The 18,016-nt window shown below is 40.9% G+C and overlaps 1 protein-coding gene across 4 annotated transcripts in view; it reads right to left on the bottom strand.

Annotated features, from left to right (window-relative positions):
* Window positions 1-18,016, bottom strand: part of LOC128645753 (diacylglycerol kinase delta) — a 245,823-nt gene that overhangs the window by 36,398 nt on the left and 191,409 nt on the right. For all 4 annotated transcript variants that reach the window (XM_053698976.1, XM_053698975.1, XM_053698977.1 and 1 more), the window contains 6 exons: window positions 16,286-16,393; window positions 2,293-2,406; window positions 1,884-2,018; window positions 772-938; window positions 262-379; window positions 82-168 (listed from right to left, as the gene is read on the bottom strand). In XM_053698976.1, the coding sequence (XP_053554951.1) occupies window positions 82-168; window positions 262-379; window positions 772-938; window positions 1,884-2,018; window positions 2,293-2,406; window positions 16,286-16,393 (729 nt within the window). The remainder of the gene's footprint in view (window positions 1-81; window positions 169-261; window positions 380-771; window positions 939-1,883; window positions 2,019-2,292; window positions 2,407-16,285; window positions 16,394-18,016) is intronic.

Raw genomic sequence — 18,016 nt, 5'->3', positions numbered from 1 at the left:
ATGTAAATTCTCCCAGGACCTGAATTTTTAGTAAGGCACAACTGGCTGGTGCATTATTAATTTAATTAAACAGTAACTCACCTGCTTGCTTCCCAGGAAAGCCCTGGTCTCCGTATACAAGGCCTTCACACTAATGGCCACATCCACAGCTGTATTTCTGCTAAGCATCTGTATTTGGAAATAAAACAGGATTGGCAGGTTATCAGTATTGCGCATTTAATATAAATTTGTTACTAGCTTTTCTAATGTGAAGTGACTTACCTCCGCTGGGTTATTGCTCTTGTTGGAAAAGGCTTCAGTGAGGACCTGAGAGCTCTCGTTTACAGCATGGGCCAGCTCCTGCTCAACAGCCTTATGAGACTTAGCTACTTCCTTAATCCTGAGAAGAGAAGAGGACTAAGAATGTAAACATGGGATCAATGCAATGGTACAGCGTCATTGATAGAGTTAGTCAATGAAGGCCCAAGAAGGTATTTTATCAATGTTTGTTCACAAATGGGTCACTCATGCTCAGTCATATTTAGATGCTATACAACTTGTCTATAATTCAAGCTACTACTGTAAGATCCATCAGATCTGCACAACTCATAATAGTTGAGACTTCCACTAAAATAATTCTATGTTATTTAGGGCATGTACTACATCTCTGGATAACAAGGTGAGAAGCAGAATCACTGTAAATACTTCCATACTATGTGCTGTCCCTGACATGGGGTAATCAGTGGTTTCATCCTTTATGGTAAAACAATTAGGCATATTACAATGGACTACCTGTTATTAAGATTCCTCGCAGAGTTCTCCAGCTGTTGCATCTGCGTGCACTCATCCTCAGTGAGGTACTCCATTGATTGCTGGGAATGAAGCCGTGGTCTGGGCATAGCCATGTAGTTCTCCCCTTTCCTCTTGTCTTCCCAGGATTTCAAAGTGTTTTCAAATGCCTGGATATGCAGACAATTAAAGAGCAAAAATATGGTCTCACAACGAAGGTTATATCCTATATGTTAATGTATTAAGAGAACGGGATGGGAAGACTTAATTGGCTAAATCCACATTAAAGTGAAAGTCAAGTCAACTGACAGTCAACATTAAATATTTTTGCAATATACTTCCATTAGTATATATACTGTACTTATAGTAAAAAGTTATTACTGCTTTTCAGCAGCATATGCATATATGCTGTGTGGGCCCCTGCACCAGCATTCAAGCTCAGAATGCTGCCGGTAGTGTGGATTATGCATTTGAAGATTTAATTTGTCTCATACAAGCCACTACTGACTCTTTGAGAAGGCTAAAGGAAGTATAATGCAAAAATATTTCTACTTCAAATTGAAATGCACCCATGCACATTTCAACTTTGACCCTTCTATCCCTTTAAATACTGTCTCATTGTACGCAGCAACTGGAATTATTGCCTGGTGACTTTAACTGACATCCTCAAGAAAAATACTGTATTAAGACATTCTCTCCATCTAGTTTTAGAATAGTCATTATTATCAGCTTTCTGGGCAATACATTTATCTGGTACTATAAATATAAGTTTCCTACTTTAAAAGTGTTTTTCAGCAAAAAAAAAGATCTGCTAGACAGTAACGACCCACCTTGGCATTTGTGAGATATGACAAGTTACAACTTCTAATGGGATCTGCCTTCCTGTTGTATCAAAAAAAAATTCAAATTCTGGGACTTAAGTATACCAGAATTTAGTGCTAAAATTGGGAATAGTCTAATTACATGATATTTACCAATGCAACTATTTATGGGAACCGGGTTGTAGCTCTATCCCTGTTGCCGGTATGGCACTACTGAGGCATGCGCTAACATTGTGTCTAGACTGCTTCCATTGTCACATACTGCTAGTCACTCTAGAGTTACCACTCACACACCCTATCTCTGGTGAGCATCTGAGCGCGGTTCTTGTGTTGAATTTTCAAGATTCCAGGAGGTTGCACCCAAGCTTCTCCATCCACCTGCACTGGAACTCCCTCTTCCCCCAGGATGGTGATCTTTACTACCCGACACTGGCAAAAGAAGGATGGAAAAAATATTAAACTGATCGATCTTAGCTGTAAATGGGAAATAATCACAATAATTAATGTTAGATGTTAATTATAGAAATTAATGAGACTATATTTAGCATTTATACATAATTAAGTTCCAGAGGTTGATTTATATAATCAATTACATTCTTGAATCAAGAATGTTTTAAAAAATAAATTACCTACGTAAACATAGCAGAATTTCAAAATCATTTTATAGTCTCTGAACTGTAAATTCTAGAGCTATTAAAATTACCTGAGCTATACGGTGGTGCTGCAGATTAATGACGCGTGACATTGCCATCTGAATGCTTCCAAAGACAGCCACCACCTCTAGTTTTTTATCATCAAAAGAAGGGGCACCGAAATTCTGCAAAATGAGAAAAATTGTATTGGATTCATAATAAAAAGCCCGTAAGTATTGTTTCTAAACAAGTGATAGCAGACAAGACAAATCTATCACAGCCCAGCTTTGTTGATAATTTCCAAATGGGTAAAATATTTTTAAATGCCTCATGTGAAACACTTTTACTGATGAAGGTTTCCATTAGCCTCTAGAAACTAGTGTGATATATATAAATGAGCGTAAAGCAATGCAATTAGATTACAGTATAGGGAAGATACCACATGGTAAATAGTCCACTTTTATTTATCACCAGTTTTGTATTTTAGTATTCAGCTACTGTGATACTGATACATCTCTCATACCAGTTAGTTATCACTGTAAATCAGAGACCTTTCTTTCACTCCTCACATTCAGTCCTTGGCTAAAGCCTGCCGCTTCCACCTTAAAAACATCTCTAAAATTAGACATTTCCTTACACAAGACACAACTAAGATTTTAATCCATTCTGTCATCCTTTCCCACATCAACTACTGCAACTCTGTCCTTACTGGTCTCCCTAGCTGCCACCTAGCTCCTTTACAATCCATACTGAATGCCTCTGCCAGGCTCATCTTCCTTACACTTCCCTCATCATCTGCTGCTCCTCTCTGCCACTCCCTTCACTGGCTTCCTCTTGCCTCCAGGATTAAACACAAAATTCTGACTCTGACATACAAAGCCCTCAACTGCACTGCTCCCCTCTATATCTCAGACCTTGTTTCCAGATACTCTCCCTCCTGTCCCCTTCGCTCTGCTCACAATCTCCTACTCTCCTCCTCTCTTGTTACTTCCTCACATTCCCGTTTACAGGACTTCTCCAGACTGGCTCCCATCTTGTGGAACTCTCTGCCTTGCTCCACAAGACTCTCCCCTAGTTTTAACAGATTCAAACACTCCCTAAAGACTAGGGATGCATGCAACCTACAATAACCTTTCCTAACTCCATTGCTTTCCCCTTGAACCCCTTAGAATGTAAGCCTATGAGCGCAGCTGTTTGTAGATCGCCTTCATAAGAGTTGACTACAACAGTGCAATTCTACCCAGCAGGGCCCTCTACCCATTTGATCCCTATAAATGTTATCTTGCATAATGCCTATGTTTATAGTGCTGCGTAATCTGTTCTCGCTCTACAAATACCTAATAATAATAATAATAATAATAATAACTGTAAATATTCACCTTATGGACAATTTGGCTCCCGAAATTTGTAATTTGAAGTTCAGACTAAGTGCTATTGCATTGTCTTTTCTATCACGTATTTGTTGATTATGCAAATCTACTGTATTTACTGGTCCTTTAAGATTGGGTACACACAGAAATATGTGCGCTTTATTGCACTTCTTGCATCATTTACATTTTTCTTTATTGCATTTTGCAAACTTTATCACATAGTAGAAAGTCATCACCAGCCATTAAAAATGACCACATCATACAAAAAACTTAATGTTGTTCCAGCTAATACTCGGTTAGATTACAAGTGTTGTGGTACGGCTTTTAACGCTGAAAAAAATGTTCAAATTAGCCAATAGGATTTCAGTAGCTCTCATCCTATTGGCTATTTCAAACAGCCAATAGGATTTCAGAAGCTCACATCCTATTGGCTGATTTGAATTTGAAGAATCAAATCAGCAATTAGGAATGCAAGGTACGCCATTTTGAAACAGCTACCTTGCATTCAACTTCAGTGTACAGTGGTAACCGTATGAAGAGGACACTCCACGTAGGATTGGCTTCGAGGATGGCTCCACTCCGCACCGCCGGGATGAAGATAGAAGATGTCCCCGAGATGGATGAAGGTGGCGCCGCTTGGATGAAGACTTCTTGCTGCCTGGATGAAGATGGATGTCCGGACTTCAGGAACCGTGAGTAGATATTCTGGGGTTACTGTTAGTTGTTTTTTTTTTCTTTTTTGGGTGGGTTTTATTTAGATTAGGGCTTTGAGCTTTTGTAAAAGAGCTAAATGCCCTTTTAAGGCAATGGGTAGTTTAGGTTTTTTTTTTAGAGTTAGGTTTTTTATTTTGGTGGGTTGGTTGGGTGGTGGGTTTTACTGTTGGGGGGACTTTGTATTATTTTTACAGGTAAAAGAGCTGTGTAACTTAGGGCAATGCCCTACAAAAGGCCCTTTTAAGGGCTATTGGTACTTTATTGTAGGCTAGGGGGTGTTTATATTTTGGGGGGCTTTTTTATTTTTATTGGGCTACTATATTAGGTGTAATTGTTTTTAATTTTGATCATTTCGTTTATTTTTTGTAATTTTAGATTTTTTTCGTAGTGTTAGTTTTTTTTCAAATTTGTAATTTAGTTTTTTTTATTTAGTAGTACTTTTTATTTTATTAAAATAGTTATGTTAGGTTAATTTTTATTAATTTATCCTATTAAAAACATTTCACTGGTTTTTTTTATTTAGTAGTACTTTTTATTTTATTAAAATAGTTATGTTAGGTTAATTTTTATTAATTTATCCTATTAAAAACATTTCACTGGTTTTGTTAAAATACTTACCTTTTCTTCTTGAAAGCCGCGCCAGCACTTCTCTAGCCCGGTGCAAGCCTCTTCATATGTCAGCAATGATGATTCCGGCATCCTCCAATCACGGCTTCCCCCCCAGGGGAATCATTGCTTGAGAAAGGCTGAAGGAATCAGCTGAAACGCATAGCAGTGTAGTACTTTTTGAATCTACAACAACGGAATACCATCTCACCGAACAGCTAGGAGCTATAAGTTCAACCGCAATACAAACGATTGGAGCTAGAGAGGATCCGGAGTGGGTAAGCATTGCTAAGAAGATAGCAGGCCAAGCCACTTTTTTCAGCAAGGCACAAAAAACGCCAATACAAGTGCTGGAGGATCTATAGTCCAGAGGAAAGAGCGTTGATAGCTGGGACTGAGTGATTTAAAACAAAGACAAGGGAACAGCTTTTACCAGTAATTGCCTGAAAAGGTATTCAATAGTTCAGATTAACCATCAAGTGTCTTAGTGTCGGTTAATAATCAAAAAAACATTTGCTGGATTTGACTCTGAAATTTATCTCATTCATCAATTGATGAATTTTATTTGATGTCTTTTATATGTGTAAATTTGATCTACTAGTTTATTATGTAAATCATTATTAAATATTGCTTATGAAATTTAATTTATTAATTTTTTCATCAAATTTTTATAATTTACTCATTGATTTCAAAGAAAACCTAGGAGTAGTGTTATATATATAGTAAGGAAGGTTATAATAATACAACACTTTATGTGGTTTTAGAAGTTTTTTTATGTAATTAACAAATAGAGGTATTTTCAATCATCTTGGGCATTATAGAAAAAAACAAGAAAGACTACTTTAATCATATATGGTCTTTGTTGTCTATAAATAAGAGTGGAGAGATAAATAAGCAACAAAATTGAACCACTTGGACTATACTTAAATACGTGTATTATAAATAATATTCGGCTAGATTACGAGTTTTGCGTTAGGCTTAAAAAGCAGAGTTAAGAGGTCCTAACGCTGCTTTTTAACGCCCGCTGGTATTACGAGTCTTGCAGGTACAGGCTCACCGCTCACTTTTTTGGCCAGACTTGGAAATACCGCAAATCCACTTACGTAAATTGCGTAACCTCTTTTTTCAATGGGACTTGCATAGCGCCGGTATTACGAGTCTGACAAAAAGTGAGCGATACACCCTCTCCTGTCAAGACTGGTACCGCATTTTAAAGTCAGTAGTTAAGTTTTACACTACAGCATAAAACTCTTAACCAAAGTGCTAAAAAGTACACTAACACCCATAAACTACCTATTAACCCCTAAACCGAGGTCCTCCACATCGCAAACACTAAAATAATTTTTTTTAACCCCTCATCTGTCGAACCGGACATAGCCACCACTATAATAAATATATTAACCCCTAAACCGCTGCACTCCCGCCTCACAAACATTAGTTAAATATTATTAACCCCTAATCTGCCGTCCCTAACATTGACGCCACCTACCTACATTTATTAACCCCTAATCTGCCGCCCCAACTTTGCTGCCACTATATTAAAGTTATTAACCCCTAAACCTAAGTCTAACCCTAACCCTAACACCCCCTAACTTAAATATAATTTAAATAAATATAAATAAAATTACTATAATTAACTAAATTATTCCTATTTAAAACTAAATACTTACCTGTAAAATAAACCTTAAGATAGCTACAATATAACTAATAGTTACATCTATCTTAGGGTTTATTTTTATTTTACAGGCAAGTTTGTATTTATTTTAACTAGGTACAAAAGTTATTAAATAGTTATTAACTATTTAATAACTACCTACTTAAAATAAATACAAAAGTACCTGTAAAATAAAACCTAACCTAAGTTACAATTACACTTAACACTACACTACAATTAGATTATTTCCCTAAATTAAATACAATTAAATTAAATTATCTAAAGTACAAAAAAAACAAACACTAAATTTTTTTTTAATAAACAAATTACAAGATTTTTAAACTAATTACACCTAATCTAATGCCCCTAACAAAATAAAAAAGCCCCCACAAAATAAAAAAAGCCCTACCCTACACTAAATTACAAATAACCCATAAAAGGGCCTTTTGCGGGGCATTGCCCCAAAGTAATCAGCTCTTTTATCTGTAAAAAAAAAGTACAAATCCCCCCCAACATTAAAACCCACCACCCACACAACCAACCCTACTCTAAAACCCACCCAGTACCCCCTTACAAAAAAACCTAACACTAACCCCTTGAAGATCACCTTCCCGGGAGAAGTCTTCATCCAACCGGGCCGAAGTCCTCAACGAATCCGAGAGAAGCCTTCATCCGAGCCGGGCGAAGTGGTCTTCCAGACGGGCAGAAGTCTTCATCCAACCGGCGCGGAGCAGGTTCAATCTTGAAGACATCCGACACAGAGCATCCTCTTCTGACGACGGCTAAGACTGAATAAAGGTTCCTTTAAATGACGTCATCCAAGATGGCGTCCCTTTAATTCCAATTGGCTGATAGAATTCTATCAGCCAATCGGAATTAAGGTAGAAAAAATCCTATTGGCTGATTGGAACAGCCAATAGAATGCAAGCTCAATCCTATTGGCTGATTGGATCAGCCAATAGGATTGAAGTTCAGGTGTAGACATAAATTTTATTTCTCCATAGGAATCAATGGGGCTGCGTTGGTGAGTTTTACGCTGCTTTTTGGCAGGTGTTAAGACTTTTTTTCAGCCGGCTCTCCCCGTTGATTTCTATGGGGAAATCGTGCACGACCACGTTACACCAGCTCACCGCTAACGTAAGCAGCGCTGGTATTGGAGTGCGGTAAGGAGCAAAATTTTGCTCAATGCTCACTTCTTATCTGGGTTGTAAAAACCCATAATACCAGCGCTGTCTGTAAGTGAGAGGTGAGCATAAACTGCTCGTTAGCACCGCACAGCCTCTAATGCAAAACTCGTAATCTAGGTGATTGTTTGTTAATTTTTCTCAACTTTAAGACTGTATATACTGTGTAGTGGGCTATAGAGGCGCACCTTAAATATTTTTGTTAATACGTTTCTTTTCTGCCCAACATTGAGGTTTTTGGGTTTTTAAGGTGTTTAGTTTTGTTATCTTAATAATCCGTTCTATTGAGTGAGATCCCCCTTTTTTACTATAGAATCATTGCCTAAAGCAACGCCGTGATAGGAGGAAGGCCGGGATCATCATTGTGATGTATGAAGAGGCTTGCAATGGGCTGGAAGAGGCTTGCAACTAGTGAAATGTAACGTTTGATGAATGAATATGCCCCTGTTTTTAACAGGATTATTAAAAACTGGGCATTGGTTCATCAAAATTTACATTTACTTTAATGTTAGGTTTATTTTTATTTGACAGGTAAGTTTTTATTTATTTAAATATAGTTATATTGTAATTTTAATTTAAAGTTAGGTTTAGGGGTTAATAGTTTAATTTAGTGTTTTGCGATGTGGGGAGCCAGCGGTTTAGGGGTTAATAGGTTTATGTAGTGGCGGCGATGTGGGAGGCGGAAGGTTTAGGGGTTAATAACTTTATTATAGTGGTGGCGATGTCAGGGAGCGGCGGATTAGGGGTTAATAGCTTTTATTAGTGTCATCGATGTCGGGGAGTGGCGGAAAATGGGTAAATAACTTTATTAAAGTGTTGGCGATGTCGGGAGTCAATAACTTTTATTAGTGTCGGCAATGTCAGGAGCGGCAGATTAGGGGTTAATAACTTTATTTAGGTGTCAGCGATGTCCGGACGGCAGAATAGGGGTGTTTAGACTTGGGGTTTATGTTAGGGTGTTAGGTTTAAACATAACTTTCTTTTCCCCATAGACAACAATGGGGTTGCATTAGGGAGATTTTTCATTCCGCACTTCAGCTCCCCATTGATGTCTATGGGGAAGAGCGTGCACGAGCACGTCAAAGCAGTCCTTGGATTTTGTGCGGTATGGAGCTTAATGCCACCATATCGCACGCACAAGGAGGCTTTTCAGTAACTCGTAATGGCAGCGCTATGGAGAGTGAAATAACGCAACTTTTTTTGAGTTAGTTTCGTACCCTGTTTAGCGCAAAACTAGTAATCTATGTGAGTGTCAATGTCAATGAGATAAATTTTACCTGTGTAGTTATGAATACAATGCTAATTATTTTACTCATTCTATACATACACACATACAACATTCATACAAAACTTCATGAAAGTGAGAGTGGGGAGTAAGAGGACTATAGGTAAGTGATTTTGCTTTTATGTGTAACTTAGCAAGAGGCTGTCTGACATACTTTATATGACTGTTTCACAGTGTCTTAAAATTCTTTACATTATGCCACTGTAAGCCAAATCTTATCCCCAATGATGGCTAAATTTGTAATATAATGTCTGTTTGTTACCATTCCAGCCCTCTATCTATCTATCTCTATCATCTATCTATCAATCTATCTATCCTTGCCGGAAACAGCGGTTATTAAGCAACGGTCTTAAGAACGCTGCTCCATAACTGGTCCACTGCCTCTGAGGCTGCGATCTGCAATCCGCCCGATCCTATACAATCGGGCTGATTGACACCCCCTGCGGCCAATCTGCAGGGGGTGGCATTGCACAAGCAGTTCACCAGAACTGCTTGTACAATGTTAAATGCCGACAGTGTATGCTGTCGGCATTCAGTGATGTCTGTTGGACATGATACGCAACAGACATTGATAAATTGGCCCCTTAGTCTAATCTTTAAATAACTAGTAGAGTTTTTCTGACAAATTGAACGTTGTCTATTTCCACTGCTCCTGTATCATGTGACAGCTATCAGCCAATCACAAATGCATATACATATATTCTGTGAATTCTTGCACATACACAGTAGGAGCTGGTGATTTACAAAAGTGTAATTATAAAAAGACTGTGCACATTTTTAATGGAAGTAATTTGGAAAATTGATGCTCTAGCTGAATCATGAAAAGAAAATTTATGCTTACCTGATAAATTTGTTTCTTTTTAGACACGATGAGTCCACGGATCATCTTCATTACTTATGGGATATTCACCTCTTGGTCAGCAGAAGGAGGCAAAGCGCAGAGCTGTTAAATAGCTCCTCCCTTCCCTCCCACTCCAGTCATTCGACCGAAGTTAGGAAGAGAAAGGAAAAGCCAAGGTGCAGAGGTGTCTGAAGTTTATAATAATTAACAACCTGTCTAAAAGAACAGGGCGGGCCTTGGACTCATTGTGTCTAAAAAGAAACAAATTTATCAGGTAAGCATAAACCTAAACGGAAGGCACCACTGCTTGAAGAACCTTTCTCCCAAAAGCTGCCTCAGCCGAGGCAAAAGTATCAAATTTATAGAAATTTGAAAAAGTGTGAAGAGAGGACCAAGTTGCAGCCTTGCAAATCTGTTCCACAGAAGCTTCATTTTTGAATGCCCATGAGGAAGCAACAGCCCTAGTGGAATGAGCCGTAACTCTCTCAGGAGGCTACTGTCCAGCAGTCTCATATGCAAAATGGATGATACTCTTCAGCCAAAAAGAAAGAGAGGTAGCCGTAGCTTTCTGACCCTTACGTTTTCCAGGGAAAATTACAAACAAAGAAGAGGACTGACGAAAGTCCTTAGTCGCTTGTTAGTAAAATTTTAAAGCACGGACCCCGTCCAAATTGTGCAGAAGACGTTCCTTCTGAGAAGAAGGATTAGGACACAAGGAAGGAACAACAATCTCCTGATTAATGTTCCTATCTGAAACAACCTTAGGAAGAAAACCTAGTTTAGTACGTAAAACTACCTTATCTGAATGGAAAATAAGGTAAGGAGAAGTGTATTGCAACGCCGAGAGCTCAGACACTCTACGAGCTGAAGAAATAGCAACAAGAAATAAAACTTTCCAAGATAACAACTTAATATCTAAGGAATGCATAGGCTCAAACGGAGCCCCTTGAAGAACTTTGAGAACTAAATTAAGACTCCATGGAGGAGTACCTAGTTTGAACACAGGCCTGATCCTGACCAAGGCCTGACAGAACGATTGAACATCTGGAACATCTGCCAGACATTTGTGTAACAAAACAGATAAAGCCGAGATCTGACCCTTTAGGGAACTCGTTGATAAACCCTTCTCCAAACCCTCTTGGAGAAAAGACAATATTCTAGGTTTCCTAACCCTACTCCATGAGTAGCCCTTGGATTCACACCAATAAAGGTATTTACGCCAAATTTTATGGTAAATCTTTCTAGTCACAGGCTTACGAGCCTGAATCATAGTCTCTATGACTGTTTCAGAAAACGCCCACTTGGATAAAATTAAGCGTTCAATCTCCAAGCAGTCAGCTTCAGAGAAACTAGATTTGGGTGAAGGAATGGTCCTTGAATCAGAAGGTCCTTCCTCAACGGAAGTCTCCAAGGTGGCAGAGATGACATTTCCACCAGATCTGCATACCAAATCCTGCGAGGTCAAACCGGAGCAATAAGAATCACCGACACCCTCTCCTGTTTGATTCGAGCAATGACCCAAGGAAGAAGCGCAAACGGAGGAAATAGGTATGCAAGGCTGAAGGACCAAAGAACCGCCAGAGCATCTATCAGTTCCGTCTGGGGGTCCCTGGACCTCGACCTGTATCTCGGGAGCTTGGCATTCTGACGAGATGCCATGAGATCTAACTCCGGCCGACCCCATTTGAGAATCAGGTTGGAGAACACTTCCGGATGGAGTTCCCACTCTCCCGGGTGAAAAGTCTGCCTGCTCAGAAAGTCCGCCTCCCAGTTGTCCACCCCTGGGATGTGGATCGCCGATAGATAGCAAGAATGGGCCTCTGCCCACCGGATTATTTTGGTTACCTCGGTCATCGCTAAGGAACTCCTCGTTCCTCCCTGATGATTGATGTAGGCCACTGAAGTTATGTTGTCCGACTGTAATCTGATAAACTGGGCCGAGGCTAACTGAGGCCAGGTCAGAAGAACATTGAAGATCGCTCTTAGTTCCAGGATGTTTATAGGAAGAACAGACTCTGGGTGAGTCCACACTCCCTGAGCCTTTAGGGAACCCCAGACAGCTTCCCAACCTAGAAGGCTGGCGTCTGTTGTCACAATCATCCAGGACGGTCTGCAAAAGCAGGTTCCCTGGGATAGATGATCCAGAGACAACCACCATTGAAGTGAGTCCCTCGTCTCCTGTTCCAAGTTTATTTGAGGAGTTAAGTCTGCATAATCTCCATTCCACTGCCTGAGCATGTTTAACTGCAGAGGTCTGAGGTGAAAACGAGCAAACGGGATGATGTCCATTGCCGCTACCATCAGTCCGATTACTTCCATGCACTGGGCCACTGATGGCCGAGGATTGGACTTAAGAACTCAACAGGTATCGAGAATCTTTGATTTCCTGACTTCAGTCAGAAAAATCCTCATACATATAGAATTGATTAAAGTTCCCAAGAAAGTCACCCTTATATTCACGATAAAGGAACTCTTTCCCAGATTTACCTTCCACCCGTGAGCTCTCAGGAAGGATAGAACCACCTCTGTATGAGATCTTGCTAGTTGAAAAGATGGTGCCTGGATTAGAATATCATCCAGATAAGGCGCCACTGCAATGCCTCGTGGTCTTAGAACCGCCAGAAGAGACCCCAGAACCTTTGTGAAAATTCTGGGGGCCGTGGCCAGCCCGAAAGGAAGAGCCAAGAACTGGAAGTGTTTGTCTATAAAAGCAAACCTCAGGAACCTGTGATCTCTGTGGATAGGAACATGCAGATAAGCATCCTTTAAATCCACTGTCGTCATAAATTGACCCTCCTGGATCAATGGAAGAATGGTATGAATAGTTTCCATCTTGAATGATGGAACTCTGAGGAATTTGTTTAAACTCTTGAGGTCTAAGATCTGAAGGTTCCCTCCTTTTTGGGAACCACAAACAGATTTGAATAAAAACCCTGCCCCTGCCCCTGCTCCTGTACTGGAATGGGAACAATCACTCCTAGAGAGGAGAGGTCTCTTACACAATGTAAGAACGCCTCTTTCTTTATCTGATCTGCACATAATCTTGAAAGAAGAAACCTTCCTCTGGGAGGAAAATTTTTGAACTCCAGTTTGTATCCCTGGGACACTATTTCTACTGCCCATGGATTCTGAACATCCCGAACCCAAGCCTGAACAAAGAAGGAAAGTCTGCCCCCTACCAGATTCGGTCCCGGATCGGGGGCTCGTCCTTCATGCTGTCTTGGATTCAACAGCAGGCTTCTTGGATTGTTTACCCTTGTTCCAAGACTAGTTGGGTCTCCAAGTAGATTTAGATTGTTCCAGTTTGGAGGAGGAAGAGGAAGAGAAAGAATTTCCCTTGAAATTTGGAAAAGGAACGAAAATTACTTTGTTGCCCTTTTTGTTTGTTTCTCTTATCCTGAGGAAGGAGATGACCCTTACCTCCCATGATATCAGAGATAATTTCCGTCAGGCCAGGTCCAAACAAGGTATTCCCCTTGTAAGGAATCGCTAGAAGCTTAGACTTGGATGACACGTCCACAGAACAAGGTTTTAACCATAAAGCTCTGCGGACTAGGATAGAGAACCCCAAACTTTTAGCTGCCAATTTAGTCATTTGCAGAGAAGCATCCGTAATAAAAGCATTAGCTAACTTCAGAGCTTTAATCCTATCTTGGATTTCCTCCAAGGAAGTCTCAGTACTGAGAGACTCAGACAGAGCATCAAACCAATAAGCTGCCGCACTAGTGACAGTAGCAATGCACGCAGCTGGCTGCAATAGTAGACCCTGGTGAACATAAATCTTTTTAAGTAGACCCTCCAACTTCTTGTCCATGGGATCTTTAAAGGCACAACTATCCTCAATGGGAATAGTAGTTTGCTTGGCTGTGGTGGAAAAAGCCCCTTCCACCTTAGGAACTGTTTGCCAAGCCTCCCTGACAGAGTCAGTTATAGGAAACATCTTTTTGAAAATAGGAGAGGGAGAGAAGGGAATACCTGGTCTCTCCCATTCCTTAGAAACAATCTCCGAAGCCTGCTTCGGCAATGGAAAAACGTCTGAGTAAGAAGGAACTTCGAAATATCTGTCCAATTTACTCGACTTCACTGGAGCGACCACTACTGTGGAATCACAGTCGTCTAAAGTAACCAAAACCTCCCTGAGTAACAGGCGGAGGTGTTCTAGTTTAAACCTGAAAGATACAACCTCTGAATCAGTTAAAGGCAATGAGTCTGAAATTTTGCCTTCCGATGGGACCTCAATACCCTCCATCTCAGTTCCCTTGGAGGGTACATCCGAGATTGCCACCATTGCATCAGAAACCTCACTGACCGCATGATTGTCTTTCCTCTTACGTTTGCCTTGTAGCATAGGAAAAGCAGACAACGCATCAGAAATTGTGGAAGACATAAGCACAGCTATGTCTTTTAAGGTAACTCCAGCAGGCGCTAGAGCAGAAGTACAGGGCACTGCTTGTGCGGGCGTTAAAGTTTGGGACGCTTGGGGAGAAAGCTGCGGTATACTCTGAATCTCGTCATTAGACTTCTGAGAAGCATCCGCTTTTGAAAAATTATGCTCATGCAAAATCTTTTCCTTATAACATAAAGCCCTCTCAATACATGAGGGACAAAAAGGGATTGGTGGTTCCACATTTGCATCCAAACACATTGAGCAAGTAACATTCTGCACGGCTCCTACGTCCATACTAAAAAACAATAAGCTGACAATGTAATAAAAAAAAAAAAATGTAATACTAAATTGTTACTGTCCCTTTAAAATATAAAATGAAACTTTTTTACTACATGAAGAAAAGTGTTCCAAAAAATTAGAACATAATCAAATTACTTTATATCTCCAAAAAAAATTGAATCACTTAAACCGTTACTGTGTCTTTAAATTTTAAAAAGACAACTATTTTTCTGCAGCAAGAAACAATTTACCCCATTAGTTAATTAAAGAAAATTCAGACACCCAAACACCTCAGCAACTCTGCTGAGGTGCCTACCTGCCAACCGGGGTCACTGCAATGTTCTTAACGATCCGGATGATAAGGGCTCCAATAACACTAAAACCGCTTGCTCTATATAGTAAAATCCATGCGGTTATAGTGCGACACTGTTCCGACGTCCCTCACACCAGACACGGCAGAATATTGCACAGCTCACAGAAAGCGGCGAAAACGATAGCCCCGCCGACTAAAACACACAACCCGACCGGCTTCACAGAAAAAATAAACCATTAGGGAAATTAACCGTAATGAAAAACAAGCTTAGCTCCCAGCCCCAGTGCCTGTACATATGCTGTCCCAAGACTCTCCATACACAGAGAGCATGATGTCCCAACATAAAAGAGCCCCATGACCGAACCTTATGGCCTATATTTAACAAAGTCTGGCGGACCTGATCCGACAGTGCGGATGAGTTCCGCCAGACCTCGCTGAATACGGAGAGCAATACGCTCTCCGTATTAAGCATTGCCCCAGCAGCTCACAAGAGCTACTGGTGCAACACCACCCCCTGCCGACTCGCGGCCAATGGGCCGCCAGCAGGGGGTGTCAATCAACCCGATCATACTCGATCGGGTTGAATTGCGGTGATGTCTGTCCGCCTGCTCAGAGCAGGCGGACAGGGTTATGGAGCAGCGGTCTTTGTGACCGCTGCTCCATAACTGCTGTTTCTGTCGAGCCTGCAGGCTCGCCAGAAACACGGGGCATCAAGCTCCATTCGGAGCTTGATAGATAGGCCCCAAAATGTTTAAGTATATAATTAAAGTGCCCACTTTCCTCTGAGTTTTGTGTTTCTCCCAGAATAAAAAAGTAAGCACTTACCTTAATGCTGTCCGACAGCAAGACAGTCCAGCAGGTTTAAGAGGTCCTCTCCCTCCCATAGCCCTGGGGAAAATGATAAAGCCTGAATAAGATTGCTTAGACCATCAGGATAAGGGCAGCATAAATGTATGGGAGGCGCAATGAGAATTATGTCCCACAAGTTCCCATTACTTTAAAGCCACCAAAAGCTCTACTGAAGAGACTGATATGGACTACGGCTACACCCTAGAACAAAGCAGCACAATCTTGTACTACTTTAAAAATAATAAACTCTTGATTGAAGAATCTTTTCTAACACCTAACTTTACCTCTTCCTAGCATGAACGTAGGCAAAGAGAATGACCGGGGTGGGAGTGAAGGGAGGAGTTATTTAACAGCTCTGCTGTGGTGCTCTTTGCCTCCTCCTGCTGACCAGGAGGTTAATATCCCATAAGTAATGAAGATGATCCGTGGACTCATCGTGTCTTTAAAAAGAAAGTTTAATTTTGACTTGAGTGTCCCTTTAAATACTAGATAAATAAATTAAAGTCTTTTCCCATTTCATTTGCAATATAAAGCAGACTCTGCCCCATCAGACATACAAGTTCATGCGAGGTCCTCACTCACACTGTCCTCTTTGGTTCCTCCCCAGAAGTTGATGCCTCCAGCGTAGCTTGGAATATTGAGAACGGCGATGCCCTGAAGACTTGGTAAGGAGATGGTCACCCCATCACACTAAAGGAACAAAAAGTAACAATAACACCAAGTTTCTGTGATGTGTGTGAAGCCGCCTGTCTGATCATTTTGATTAATACTAAAAAAACAGCAGTTCAGTTGGGTCTCACATTGTTATCTCTGTATTTCCTCTCAGCCAGAGGCTTCCAGCAGCACCTTCTCATATGTTACTGACAGTTCCCTGCTCTGTCGGGATCCCTTATGTTCTGACCTTTTGGTCATGAATGTTTGCTCCACTATTTCTCTAGAATTAATTCATTCCTTGCTCAGCAAATTGCATGTCCTGTATGCATGAATATCTTCCTCACATGTACATAAACATGGACCAAAGGTACCAGTACTAAAATAGCAAACTGTTTCAGTCTTGTCTAGAGGTAAAAAAGCTTGCAGTCTATGGGGCCTATTTATCAAAGTGCAGCGGATATCGATAAATGCCAACAGGATACGCTGTCGGCACTTATCATTGCACAAGCATTTCTTGTGAAATGCTTGTGCAATGCCACCACCTGCAGATTTGCGGCCAATCGGCCACTAGCAGGGGGTGTCAATCAACCTGATCATATCCGATCTGGCTAATTGCTGTCCGCCGCCTCAGAGGTAGCAGACAAGTTAAGGAGAAGGGGCCTTAAGACCGCTGCTTCTTAACTCCTGTCTCCGGCGAGCCTGAGGGCTCACACAGAAATAGGTGTATACGGCCCCATTCGGGCCGTGATAAATCAGCCCCTATCTCTTTATTTCCAGCACCACTAATACTCAAACATGAGCTTAGCTATAAGGAGGGACACCTTGTCCTTACTCACAAAGTAGCCAGGCAGGAGTAGGACAGCAAAAGAAATACTGGTGTCACCAGCATGTTTAACATTTTAATCTAATTTTATATCTGACATTCACAAATGACATATTTGAAATAGACAATAAAATATGAATTAAAGGAAATATTTCCATATCCTATATTATAAAATGCCAGGTATGTTTGTCGGATGCAGTCATGAGCAGTAGAGACTGCAGCGCAAGACAAACATACCTGGTCGTAAGGATCAGTGACCGCTGAACGTGCGCGAGACAATGCACATGCTCAGTAGAGACCGTCTCTCTCTGCCGCAATCTCTCTAAAAGTAGCGAGATTGCGCTATTTCTGCATGCCCCACAAGTGGGGCAGTGCAGAAATAGTCTTGCAGAGGTACCGAAGCAGAGAGGGACACTCTGTGTCCCTCTCTGCACCGGGCAGCGATGGTGCCAATCGTTGGTTACGTGGGAGGGTTAGGAGGGAGGCGATTGGGCGGCCCATCACTGGAGGGGGGCGGGAGGGACCGCTACCCTACAGAAAAAAAATGTTCACAGCAGCAGGGAGGGGGGATGGGGGAGAGGAGATCAGGAGGGGGATGAGGGAGAGGGGAACATACCTGGCATTACACATTTTGGCCCGTGTACACAGGCTTTGAGACTAGTATGTTCTATAAAAAAAATTGAATATGATAAATTTTGGAGAAATATTTGAATTTAATAATGAAGACATTTGCCATCCCACCTAATAAGGCAAAATGTGCAACCTAAAATCAGATACAGGATGGGAGAATGTGCTGGAATATAACACTACTGCAGTATCTTTATATAAAAAAAAAT

The sequence above is a fragment of the Bombina bombina genome, chromosome 1, assembly GCF_027579735.1.
Source record: "Bombina bombina isolate aBomBom1 chromosome 1, aBomBom1.pri, whole genome shotgun sequence".
NCBI lineage: Eukaryota > Metazoa > Chordata > Amphibia > Anura > Bombinatoridae > Bombina > Bombina bombina.
This window is presented reverse-complemented; position numbering and strand designations above follow the sequence as displayed.